A 13,663-nucleotide genomic window follows, 5' to 3' on the forward strand; every position below is an offset into this window, starting at 1 on the left:
ATTCATTTTATCATGAAAACAGATGTGTGTGAAATAGAAATGTTTGTGGAAGATGAGCTCCAACTTGACTGCTACATAAAATGGAAACCGAGAAAGGGAACCTTTTAGCAAATTTTGTTTTGCACTCTGGGAAGCCACATTTTTAGCAGTTTTGTTGCCTATAATTTCAAGAAACTAAGAACCTTTCACACAAGGAATTGCCTTGCAAAATAGTGAAAAAGTATGTTATTCTTTAGTGCTGGAGCCTGTAGCTATTGTGATTGTATGGATTCGGTGTTGGATACCCTTTACCCAGGGGAGAGACAGCCTAAAGTAGTCACCATCATGCTTTCCATAAGATTTTTGCTCTATTTCGCCAGTCCATGTGATCATTTTACTCTGATGCAAGGTAAAATCAATAATAAATGAGTCATTTGTTTCTCCATGAAAGACACTTCTCTACCACATGTGACTAACCTGTAGTCTGCTTTAAAATTCTTGTGGGATAGTCCTTTTCCCCCTATCATTTAACATTGGAAAAAGGGAATTGAATGTTGGCATTAATTCAACAGAACCAGGACGTTTAAACTAGTGTCATGTCACAAAGTCCAAATGATCGAATTGTTTCACATCACCCATTTGTTTCTCTGTTCATCAATATGGAAAATCAAGAGGAGAATGCTTCAAGTTCGCTGTTGGTGTAGCTGTATGGATTTGCTCACTTCTGGGCTAAATGCTAAGTAAAGAAAATGGAACATAGTTGTACACAGATGTGTTTTGTGAATCATGTGGAGTTGCTGTTAGTGACACTACAGCTTTTGCTCAGCAGAATTGTCTTGGAACAAACACTTTCGGTAGACAGTTAGGTGGCAGTTATAGCTGTTTTGTGTAAGTGCAGAGATTTGTGTTCGTGGGAGACTGTGTGAAGGGAGCATGCATCTTTTTTTTCCCCAATGTATTTATTTTTATTTTATGTGCATTGGTATTTTGCCTGCATGTATGTCTGTGTGAGGGTGTTAGATCTTAGAGTTACAGATAGTTGTGAGCTGCCACATGGGTGCTGAGAATTGAACCCGGGTCTTCTGGAAGAGCAGTCAGTGTTCTTAACTACTGAGCCATCTCTTCAGCCCTGAAAACATGCATCTTAAATGATATAACAAAAGCATCTTGGATATATACCAAGTCCTCATTGTGGTATAGTAAAAATTCTTCTTCCCCTTACAGGTCAAAGTGAATAACGATTTTAACTATGAGTTTTACAACAGTAGTTGGTCTTACCTAAAGCACACATCCACGGAATATACATCATCTGGTTCAAAAAAGGTCTTGTTTTTCTCTTCCTCATCTAATAAGCACAGTTATAATTCAAAGACCAAGGATATCTACATGAAAAAGGTTAGTATAAAAAATAAACTATTTTTTTCTGTTTTTAACTAGTATTGAGTGTTATTAACATTAACAAAAGTATATTTTATCAAAAGTACTAGTTTTCTGATTTATATTAAGGCAAAAAATAACTCCTTGAAGAGACAATGCATTCTTTAAAGGTACAATATTTTTTGTTATTTTTGACAATATATTTATCTTTTTCTTATTTAATAATAATTATTATTATTATGAGACAGGGTCTTATGTAGTCCCAGTCTGGCCTTGAATTTGCCATGTAGCTGATACTAGCTTTGAACTATTGATCATCTTGCTTCCACCTTCCTTGTGCTGGGATTATAGGTGTGCACCATGGTGACTGGCTTGTTCCATTATTTCCCTTTCCCTCCCTCCCTCCCTCCCTCCCTCCCTCCCTCCCTCCCTCCCTCCCTCCCTCCCTCCCTCCCTCCTTCCCTCCTTCCCTCCTTCCCTCCCTCCTTCTCTCTCTCCCTCCCTGTTTCCTCTCTGCCACCTTCCCCCCTTCCTGCCTCCTTCCTTCCTTTTTTTTTTCTTTTCTTTTTTGAGACAGGATCTTATGAAGTCCATTCTGGCCTTAAATTCCAGAGCCTCCCACCTCTAGAGTTCAGGCATGAACCGTCATACCTGATGGATTTGTAAAGTTAGCAGTTGGTTTAATCATGAAAGGGCAGCATAAGGAAAGCAGATCTTACTTGTTTTATAACTAAGAAGCTGGCTGTAGAATAAGAACGAGTTGAGATGTTTATCATTTCTGTATTACACTGTTCACACCGTAGGGATTTAGTCCAAGGTCTGCTTTGAGTATTATTAAAAGATTATTAGGAAATGTTCAAAAGACGTCATTAAACAAATAGCCAAACCTGTAAATATCCCACCATGGGAGATAAGTAATATATTCTCCTGACCTATAAATTATGGCCAAAATGTGACTCTAAAATATCTTACTTGGAAGATTTTCTTCCAAACTAGTTTAGCAGGTGTATTGAAGTCAGTTTCCTTTTCTTGGTAGAGACGAGCATTGCTTAAATAATATCCTTATTTGGGCTCCAGAATTCTTCAGGTTACTTCTTGAAGGTGAGCTCAGCAGAAAACCCATTAAATCTTAAGAAAAATCAGACTGGGTGATGGGAATGGGCAGCTGATCAAGATGATGGATAGGGAACTATTTTTTTGTATCTTTTTTTATCTTCCACTTAAAACTCCCTTTGCTCTTTCTTTTTTCCCACAGAGTTATAAATTGTTGGTTGTTCAGAACAGTGTTGAAGTGGCCCAGTTCATTAATAATAATCCTGAATTTCTACAACTTGCTGAGCCATTCTGGAAGGAACTCTCCCATCTTCCCACTCTGTACAACTACCCTGCCTACCGACGGTTAATTGACCAGTATGGGACACATTATCTGCAGTCCGGGTCCTTAGGAGGAGAATATAGAGTTCTATTTTATATGGATTCAGAAAATACAAAACACAATGGTATAGTATTAAAAATGTTATCTGAAAGCATCCAAAGAGTTTAAATGGTAGAATACACATGGTTAACTTAAACTTTTAAGCTTTAAAATTTGATAGAGACTTAAACTGCCGAGGAGTCCAAAATTGCAGGAATCTATTATACTCTACTTAAATTCTCCCATGATTTGAGAAATGTCTGCCTACTCTTTTGAATAATATCAAGTTAAACCATTACCATTATCAGCTGTCTCTAGGGGGTGTTAGATTTTCTGTAATACTTTACAATCTTTCCCATTTCTTGGACTAAAAAGTACCTCTTTTTTAAAAAACAGATGTCTAAGCTAGCTTACAAAGCAATGGTTTGTTACACATCTTCATCCTTTTTTTGTTCTTATTTATTCCCCTTGTTCGTGGCCTTTTCTCTGCACCCTGCTGCCCTCTTGCTGATCTCTTCCCATCTCCATCATAGTCGCCTTACTTCTCTGTCACATATATTCCATCGCTCTCTTTCCCCCACGATTTCTTCTTCTTCTCTCATGGACCCATTTCTAGCCCCCCTCTCTCTTTCTCTCTAATCTCCCCACAGTTAAATCTAGGTTCCACAGACGAAGGAAAACTGTTAGCATTTGTCTTTCCAATTTTGGCTCACTTGACTTAACACAATGATTTCTAGCTTCTTCGATTTTCCTGCAAATGTCATCATTTCACTGATTTCTCTTTCTAGCAGAATAAAATTCCATGGTGCTTATGTACATTTTCTTTATCTTTTCTTCTGTTGATGAACATCTAGGCTGGCTCCATAGCCTTCTACCGTGTCATGAATAATGTTATAATAAACAGAGATGTGCATGTGTCTCTCAGTGCAGTGACAGAGTCAGTCCTTAGGATAGAGGAGTACTAGGGATGGTGGAGTAACATATGATGGCTCCATCGTGGTTTCCACTGTGGCTATACCAGTTGACATTCCCAACAGTAATGAACAGGGTTCTCTTATCTCCTCCAGAGTTTATTGTCAAGATTAAACAATATTTTTTAAAATAAATTTATTTTATACCCCACTGCAGTTTCCCCTCCCTCTTCTCCTTGAAGTCTCTCTCCCCACTCCCTCTGTTCCTATCCCCCCAATCCATTTTTCTTCCCTTTCTGTTTAGGAAAGGGTGGGTCTCCCATGAGTATCAACAAAACATGGCTTATTAAGTTGCAGTAAGACTAAGCACCTCCCCATGTATTAAGGCTAGGCAAGGTGACCTAGTATGAGGAGTAGGGTCCCAAAAGCCAGTAAAAGAGTCGGAGACAGCCCCTGTTCCCACAGTTAGGAGTCCCACACAAAGACCAAGCTACAGAACTCTAACACATATACAGAGGGTCTAGTTGGGTCCCATGCAGGTTCTCTGGTTGTTGGTTCAGTCTCTGTGAGCACCTATGAGCACGGGTTGGGTTAGTTGATTCTGTGAGTTTTCTTGTGTCCTTGACTCCTCTGGCTCCTACCATCCTTTCTCCCCTTCTTCTGCAGGATTCCCTGAACTCCACCTAATATTTGGCTGTGGTTCTATATCTCTTTCCATCAGTTGCTGGATGAAGCCTCTTTGATGACAAATGGGCTAGACACCAATTTGGTCCCAGGAGATGCCCAGTTCAGGCTATGTATTCACTATTGCTAGGAGTCTTAGCTAGGTCATTCTTGTAGACTCCTGGGAGATTATCTTGTGCTCTACTGTTGTACTGTAAACTTAGCCTTTTAAAAAAATTTCATTTTTAAAATTGTATTTTAGACAGGGTCTCATCAAATTGCTCAGGCTGGCCTTGAACTCATTCTAACCCAGGCAGCCTTGAACTTGTGATCTTCCTTCAGGTTGTAACCTCCCTCAGTTGCTGGGATTACAGCCCTGTGTCACCAGGACCTGCTTAGGAAAAAAAATGTTTTAAAGCAGTTCCCTGTGGACTTTTTGTTCTTTATCATTCACAATTCTTTTAAAACTTATCCCTGAAAATCAACATTTGGTAGATACCTTCCTTGGGACAGGCAAGTCACATTGATACCCAGAATCCTCACTTCTGTCTCATGAGGTGGGCACTAGGATCTACCCCCCACCACGCACACACTGAGAAATGGAAACTTGTGTTATGATGAGACTCTTGGAGGTCACATAGATCGCAAGGAAGGGATTAGAAGCCGGAATGAACTGCTATCATAATCAACCTAGCTTTTTCCTGGTGCTGCTAACGGTGACTGATGTGTTTTTTTTTTTAGACAATGAACATGCCACAGGAATCCTTGCTTTTGGGATTCCAGCTTCAAAGGATGGCCCACCCCATCTGCTCAGATGAGGGAGACTTTCACTGTTCCCTCTCTTCAGAGAATTTTCTGTCTACCTAGCTAATGTTTCAGGTCAAACCTCTTTCACCTTGTACAGCTGCCCATATTTCCTTCATTGCAACTCATCTCTTCAAGGTCTCTCACTTCAGTCAAGATTCTGCTCTGATCTCAAAGATGAGTAAGAATTCTTATGTGGGATTTAAGGAGAGCTTGTAGTTTTTCCTTATGGGGTGATTATAATCTTTTCCTTGTTTCCACTGGACCTTTTCAGTTCCCTACTGGTTAAATTTAAATAGAATTTGAAATTTTCTTGTTTCATATGTTGAGAATGAGTACACAAATATTGTTTTGTTTTTGTAGCAGACAAAGGCATTATTTCTTTGAAAGATTAATCTTGCATATGGCTTGATATAAACTTAGTTTCAATTCTAAATTCTAAATTTTGTGGCATTTCAAGGTAGATTCCAACTACATTGAGATTCCATCTCACTCCAGTCAGAATAATAGTCATTAAGGAAACAATAAAGATTGTTGAGGATACAGATGAAAAGAACCCTTGCAAACTGATGATAGGACTATAAATTCATCCAACTACTATGGAAATCAGTATTGAAAAACTGTAAATGGGCCTACCATATGATCCAGCTAGACCACTCCCGGCTATATAAGCAAAAGACTCTTAGTCAGCATACTGCAGAGGCTTTCACTATAGACAACATTAATTATATTCATAATAACTAAAATATGAGATCAGCCAAGATGTCCATCAAGAGATGGACAGATTCTTGATGAGTCAGAGCTTTCTGGGTTTAGTTCCTCAGCTCAATGATTAGGTAGATCTACTGTTAAGCCTTGATTCTCATTGACTACAGTTCTACCACGGTGTGTAGACATTTTGTTTTTTTAGGCTTGGACCCCTGACCAAACTGCTTACAAAAAAGGGCAATCTTGCTGCTAATTTCTTTCATTTAGGAACCACAGATACTGACCAAGAGGCCAAGTGAGTAGGGCCAGGAGTTTAGGAATTAATTTGTAGAGGCTCATAATTCAGCTTTTAGAATCTCCATAAGTGAGTAGGAAGCCTTCATACTCCTGTGTTTATCTATTTGTTTTATTTCTAAGAAACTGACCGTGAGTGAGGTAAGGGATGCAAGTATTCAGTTTCTGCTCACTCTACTCATTTATGTGAAAATTACTTGGGATTTCTTCACACCCTTGCCCTTTGGCCAAAGCTAATAGGAGGAAAAGAACAAACTACAGTACCCTCTTTTCTGAAGTTTGCTCTTCGAGAGCACTTGAAATGATTCACAGTTTGTAAATCGCCACAGACAGCCGGGGACCACCTCTAATCCCTGCTTTCACCCCCAGCTGCACCCCAAAGAACATCTTTAATGAACACAAACTAAACCTTGGCTTTTGCATTTCTTCCCAGATTTGGGATCAGACACGGGGAAAGAATGTTCTTCTTCGAATTTGTGGCTCTTTGTTGTATCCTCATCAGAAAAGAGATGCAAGGAACTGGATGAAGCTTTTAAAGCAACTTCAGGTAAATGAGAAAGAGTCCAATTTGCATTAATAGCTTAGCCTTGATCATCTTATAATTAATTAAGTTTTGGTCGCCAGGGCTATTTAATCGTTAGCAGGTGTTCTCTTAAAAAATATATTTGGTTAATTTTATGTCTTGTTTTATTTTTTTATTATTGTACTATTTTATTTTTTTGAAATAGGTTCTTATTATGTTACTCATCTATACTTGAACCCCTGGGCTCACATTAACCTTCTGTCACCAGAAAATTTGGGGACCCCCGTGTTGGATACTATATGGTACCAGGGAAATTAGGGCCTCCTTAGATTCCTAGTATTGTTGATTAAAGAATTTAAAAATGGACTGATTAGGAAGCTTGTGGACAATATTATTAGATTTTGAGAGAAAACAACAGGGAAGGCAAGCTTAAATTGCCAGATGTTAGAGGAGGGTTATGGAGAAAAGGAAGAGAGAAATCCATGCCTTATGAGTGTGTGGTTTGGATAGTTTTAGAGAAAGAGCATGAAAGTACCAAAATGCCAGAGGAAACATGCTTAGTCTTTGGCCAGGATCAGGAAGGAAAAAAAATAGAAAAGAAGAGAAAAAAAGAGCAGTTATACTTTTTGGAGTTGGGACTAAGGAAAGAGGCAGTCGTAGCAGAGCTGTAGAGGAGAGGCCATGTAAGAGATTGCACCAAAGACAGAGTGTCTGTGAAACAAAAGTACAGTATCTCACCAAGGGGGTAATTATTCCCCCTATCTCTTTGGCATGCCTTAATGTGAATGAGCCTTCCTGAGGGATGGTCTCTTGGCCAGGTGATTGACAGGCCCAGCTGAATTAATTCTTAATGGAAGACATAATAGTATGTAATATTCTAATCTTTGTAGAAAATCAGAATGTCACACGTCCACTCTCATGTCATTGATGGGACCCCATCTGACCAGAACCTGTGCAGATTTTGTGTATGTTGCCACACCTTTGTGAGATCATCTGTTCACAGTCCTGTTGTGTCTGGAAGACACTGTTTCCTTGAATCTATCCATCACTGCTTGCTCTTAAATCTTTCCACTTCTTCTTCCTCATAGATCCCTGAGCCTTGAGGGGAGGAGTTTGATAAGACATTTCACTTAGGGCTGAGTTCTCCAAAGCCTGCTACTTTCTGTGCACTGTCCAGTTGTGGGTCTCTGTGTTAATCCCCATCTACTGCAAGAAGAAGCTTCTCTGATGAGGGTTGAACGATGTCTTTTCTATGTGTTTAACAGCATGTCATTACAAGTCATTTTATTGCTATCTTCCTTTAGCAGCATAATAGTAGGTTTTCCCCTAGGCCAAGGACCTGTCTAGTTTCGGGTCCTTGGCCATTGTAGCAGTGTCAGGTATGGGTTCCATCTCACAGGGTGAGCCAATGAGTGGTTGATTACTTCTATAATCTTTGTAGCACTACTGCTCCAATATATTTTCCTTGTGGTTCACTGTTGTAGGTGGAAAGGTTTGTAGCTGGGTAATATTGATGATTACCTTCCTCCTTCAGTAGTCTACAGAGTACCTTCTGCCACAATGAGTGCTAGTCAGGAGGGGTGAAGCTTCTACTTAGGCAGCAGTTCGACTTCTCCATGCTCAACATGCTCATGACATAAGTAAGTGTTGTACTCAGCAATGAGGCCTCAGCATCGTTGTGGAGAGCAGCCAATAGCCTTGGCAATAGCTTGTGATGTTTGGAGGTTCTATGGGGCCCCTTTGGCCAATAACTCAACAAGATATAACTCATTCCTGGAGCTGGAGCTGTTACTGAGTGACATAAGATGTCTAGTTGGGGTATGCTGTCCCCTATTATTTGGTGATTCCATTTATATTCCTTTCATATATATATATTTTAGGAAGCTTCAATAATAGTAGATTTCCACACGTTTTTCCAAATGGCCTCTGGTGTTTGTACCTCCCTGTATTCCCCTCTTTATCATACCCCTCCCTGTTTAATAATTTTATTCTAGTTTCTTCTTTATCTCTCCATAATGCTATATTCTATTTCCCTTTCCTTGGGAGATCCTCTGCTCTCTTCTGGTCCCTAATTAAGCACCTAAGCTTTGTGATTATTCAGGTTGTAGCACACCCGGGAACATCCACATGTGAGAAAAAACATGTGGTATTTATCTTTTGGACTCTAGGTTATCTCATTTAGGATGATTTTTCTAGCTCTATCCATTTACATGTAAATTTAATTTTTCTTAACAGCTGAATAATACTCCATTATGTAAATGTGTCACATTTTCATTGTCCATTCATCTGTTGATGAACATCTAGTTTGTTTCTAGTTTCTGGCTATTATGAACACAGTAGCAATGAACATGGATGAACAAGTATCTCTCTATTGAGTAGAGGTATTGAGTCCTTTGGATATAAGTGAAAGAGTAGTATACCTGGATCTTAAGGTAGATCTATTCTTAGCTCCCTGAGGAACCACAACACCCATTTTCATAGTGGGTGTACAAGTTTATGCTTCCACGGGCAATGGATGAGTGGTTATCATCACGAACATGAGTTTTTAAAAACATTTTTTAAAATTGATCTTGGTCATTTTGGCTGGGTTAGGATAAAATCCCAAAGTAGTTTTAATTTTCATTTCATCTAAATTTCATCTCATGCTTAAGGATGTTGAACATTTCTTTAAGTGTTTCTCCGCCATTATTATTTCATTTTTAATAATTCTCTGCTTAGTTCTGTACACCATTTTTAAATTGACTTGTTTTTTTTGATGTTCATTTTTTAAAAAAGTTCTTCATATACTTTGGATATTAATCCTCTATCAGATGTGTAATTGATAACGATCTTCTCCTATTCTGTAGACTGTCACTTTGTATGAATGATAGTGTCCTTTGCTGAACAGAAGCTTTTCAGTTTCATGAGGTCCCATTTATTAATTACTGATCTTAGTACCTGTGCTATTGGTATTCTGTTCGGAAAGTCATCTCCTGTGCCAATGAGTTCAAGGCTATTCTCCATGTACTCTTCTTTCAGATTCATGGTATTTGATCGTATGCTGAGATCCCTGATCTTGGCTTCTTTTTGAAAAAAAAAAATCAGGTATACAGAGGTGTGTGGAATTATGTCTAGATCTTCAATTCTATTATGTTGATCAAAGTGTTAGTTTTCATGCAATATCATGCCATTTTTATTATTATAGCTCTGTAATACAACTTGAAATCTTAGATGGCTACTCCTCCTGAAGTTCTTTCAGGATTTTTTTTTTTATGTGTGTGTGTGTGTGTGTGTGTGTGTGTGTGTGTGTGTGTGTGTGTGTGTTTTCATAGTAAATGGGAGATTGTTAGAATTTAATAGGGACTGTATTGAATCTGTAGTTTACTTTTGGTAGAATGGCTGTTCTCACAATATTATTCCTACCAATCCATGATCATAGGAGTTCTTTTTATCTTCTTGTGTCTTTTTCAATTTCTTTCTTCAATATCTTAAGTTTTTACTATATGAGTCTTTCTCTTGCTTACTTAGAGTTATCACAAGATAGTTTATTTTTTTGAGGTTATTGTGAAAGGTGATTTTTCCCTGATTTTTTCTGGGTCTATCTGTCTTTTGTATATAGCAGAGCTACTGATTTTTTTGTGTTAATTTTGTACCCTACTACTTTGCTGTTAGTGTTATGTAGATCAGCTGATATAGATTATATAGGCATGGTGTTAAGGAATTTCAATTTTATTCTGGGTGTCATCAAAACAATTAAAGCAGGAGTAATTAAGTGAAGGTTTACATGGGTATAGTTGTAGAGAGGGAGGAGGAACAGAGTACAAATGACCCCTTAAGGTGATAAATGGATGAGAAGAAAAGTAAAGGAATGAGAATTCAGCAGTAAAGAGCTAGAAAGAACTCAAGTTAGACAAGAACAGAAAAAAGCATCTCTTGAGTGTGGAGATTAAAGCTTATTTTCCATAAAAGGAAGGAGTTTTGCCACATGGATGGAAACAAGATGCTAGTGCCTTTTCTATCGTGGTGGACTTGGCAGTATTAGAACTTCAGTCGTTTGGGGATGAGGGTAGAAATATGAGTGAAGGCTGACTTAGGCTGCTGTAGTATTCAGTGAGGAAGTACTGAAAGATCCCAAGTGAAGGATCCTTGGGGAGGTGTTGGGCACTAAGGATATGGCAGTAACACAGCCAAGAAAAATATGCAGTTCAAGGGAATTGATGTGGTTAATGGAGAACAGTTTTTATAAATTAAAAAATATAACTAAAGAATAATTACATCATTTCCCTTCCAATTCTTTCCATGTTGTCTCCCTTCAGGCCCTCCCACTATCCGCCTCAATTCCCTCTTGAATGACTTTGAAAAATAACCCCCTGGATGCAGAGGTGGATAGGGAAGCTCTGGGAAGATGTTGACAGGCGTCCACTGTGCTAGCAACAGAAAGCTGCTCACTGATTTTAGTTTGCATATAATAAACACATAGAACTTATTTTCTTTCAGAACAATTTAAAATGATTTACAAAAGCTAACCAATGTACTCTTCCTATGATACTTAGAATTTATATTTCCATTCTACTCACAGGCACACTGATCACCCAAGATCACAGCTAGCAAGAACATGAGATGTATGTTGTGGAATATTTGTTTACACTCTAAAGATGTAGCTCTACCTAAGGTGCCTTCTGATTGGTTTAATAAAGAGCTGAATGGCCAATAGCTAGACAGGAAGAGGTTAGGTGACACGTTTGGGGACAAAGAGTATTCTGGGAAGAAGAAAGGCAGAGTGGCCAGCTAGACACAGAGGAAGCAGGATGGGCAGCATGGAGATGAGGTAACGAACCACATGTGAGTTGTAGATTAAAAAATATGAGTTAATTTAAGTTATAAGAACTAGTTGAGAAAAAGCTTAAGCGAAGGCCATACTTTCATAATTAATAAGTCTCTGGGTCATTTTTTGCAGGCTGGAGATTCAAAGATAGTCTGACAAGAAAGCTTGCTACAGATGTGAATACATGGAATTGTGTTCTTCATTGCTGCACTTGCGATGCTTTCTCGGGGGAATGAGTTTGCCAGAGCAGAGGGTTCATGGGGTCTGGAGGCAGAGCACATAAGCTTAAAAATTGCACCAGTTCTGTAGAGTCTGCTCATCTTAACCTGGTGTGTCAATAACGCAACGAGTCCCAATCTTTCATGCTTACAAGTATCACTTGGGGGAAGGAGGGGAAAACGTAGATTCCAAGGCATTTTTCCCTCAGATTCTCTTTCTTGTAATAATGATTATTTATTTTTATTCTATTTGCATTGGCATTTTGCCTGCATGTATGTCTGTGTGAGAGTACCAGATCTTGGAGTTACAGACAGTTGTGAACTGCATGTGGGTGCTGGGAATTGAACCTGGGTCTCTGGAAGAGCTGTCAGTGCTCTTAACCACTGAGCTATCTCTCAACTCCCCCAGATATTCTCTTATAAATCTTGCTTGAGCTCAGAAACCCACAGGTACGCCCCCCCCCCCCCCCCCGCAGCCAGTGGTGATTCGTTAGCTCAGGGTTTAGACTTGTGAGATACTGCATTAAAAAGGCTACTATTTGCATATCAAACCAGAATTAACAATGAAAATGAGGAGGCACTCAGATAATTTATTAAAAATACCAGGCTTTCATAATTTCTCATTATAAAAGTACACTGTGTTCATTTGACAAAATTGCAGAATTTGGACTGTTACAAGAAGGGAAATGGAAATCACTCAAAATGTGATCTGTAAGATTAAATATGTCTAGTTGTGACCTTTGTAAGGACCAATTATAAGTGGAGATAAAAATACGCCTAAAATTATGAGGCACAAAAATGGAAAATAGGAATTCAATTAGTATTCAAACTTTTCAGAACACTTCCCATGTTTTAGGTAATGTATTCCTGTTAATTAGCAGCTTTTAAAAAATTGTTAATATGCTAGACCTAGGGCTGTGGTTTTTCTTCAATATTTTATTGTAATGAATTTCATATACAGAAAATATAAGAATCATTGTAGTTGTTTACATACCTATTACCTATATGAAACAATTATTGTGTTGACATTTTGCCACACATATACTTAAATATTTATAATATTGGCAAGTTACTTAGCAGCATCAATGATCATGCATTTAAAATGCTTATGTTATTCATGGAATTATTTGAAAGTAAATTTCACCTTCATGATACTTCATCTTTTAATATAAGTATGCTTTTTCTCATGATATTCTTTTGCAAAGCATATCTGATATTCTTATTGAACTAAGGCATTTAAAACTAGCAGTAGTTTAGAATATATTCTATATCAGTCCATGAACATTATCTTTTTCTTCACCATCATTCATCATCATCGTTGTCGTCATCATCATCACCATCATCATCACTTAGATAGGGTCTCATGTATCCCAGGAAGACGGTCAACTTTTTATGTAGTAGAGGGTGACCTTGAACTTCTGATCCTCTCTACTTGTTGAGTGAATGTTGAGGTTATAGGCCAGTGCTCGCTCCCGTAACTAGCTTTGCATAGTGTAGGTGTGAGTTTAGGGTTTCCCAAGGGTTAGAAAACGCTCTATCAGCTAAACTATATCCCCAGCCACCCCCTTTTCTTTTCAATCTTATTATTTATGTTCATTGAAAGTCACAGCACAAGCAAGAGGAAAATATAAAGATCTGCCATATACTTCCTGTCCCTAAACTTCTCACACTAGCCACATCTCCTACTATGGTGAAGAAATTGTTAAAACTGATGAATCTACATAGACATATTATCTTTTCATATCATACTAATTGACATTAGGGTTTGCTCTTAGTGTTGTATATTTTATGGATCTTCTCAAATATGTCTTGATGGATAATAATCATTGTAGTGTTGTGCAGAATGTTTTAACTTCTCTAAAAATCCTCTGTGTGTTCTGCCTGTCCATCATTCTATTGTCTTTAGGTTTTGCTTTTTTCAAGATGCCACACAGTTTGAGGGAGTTTTTTTTTTTTTTTTTTTTTTAA

At 38.2% G+C, this 13,663-nt stretch overlaps 1 protein-coding gene across 1 annotated transcript in view; it reads left to right on the forward strand.

Moving 5' to 3' along the window:
- C7 (complement C7) overlaps nt 1-13,663 on the forward strand; it is a 62,446-nt gene that overhangs the window by 20,802 nt on the left and 27,981 nt on the right. The window contains exons 7-9 of the mRNA XM_042261487.2: nt 1,204-1,374; nt 2,612-2,855; nt 6,584-6,697. Of these exons, the coding sequence (XP_042117421.2) occupies nt 1,204-1,374; nt 2,612-2,855; nt 6,584-6,697 (529 nt within the window). The remainder of the gene's footprint in view (nt 1-1,203; nt 1,375-2,611; nt 2,856-6,583; nt 6,698-13,663) is intronic.

Source organism: Peromyscus maniculatus, chromosome 15, assembly GCF_049852395.1.
Source record: "Peromyscus maniculatus bairdii isolate BWxNUB_F1_BW_parent chromosome 15, HU_Pman_BW_mat_3.1, whole genome shotgun sequence".
Classification (NCBI taxonomy): Eukaryota; Metazoa; Chordata; class Mammalia; order Rodentia; family Cricetidae; genus Peromyscus; species Peromyscus maniculatus.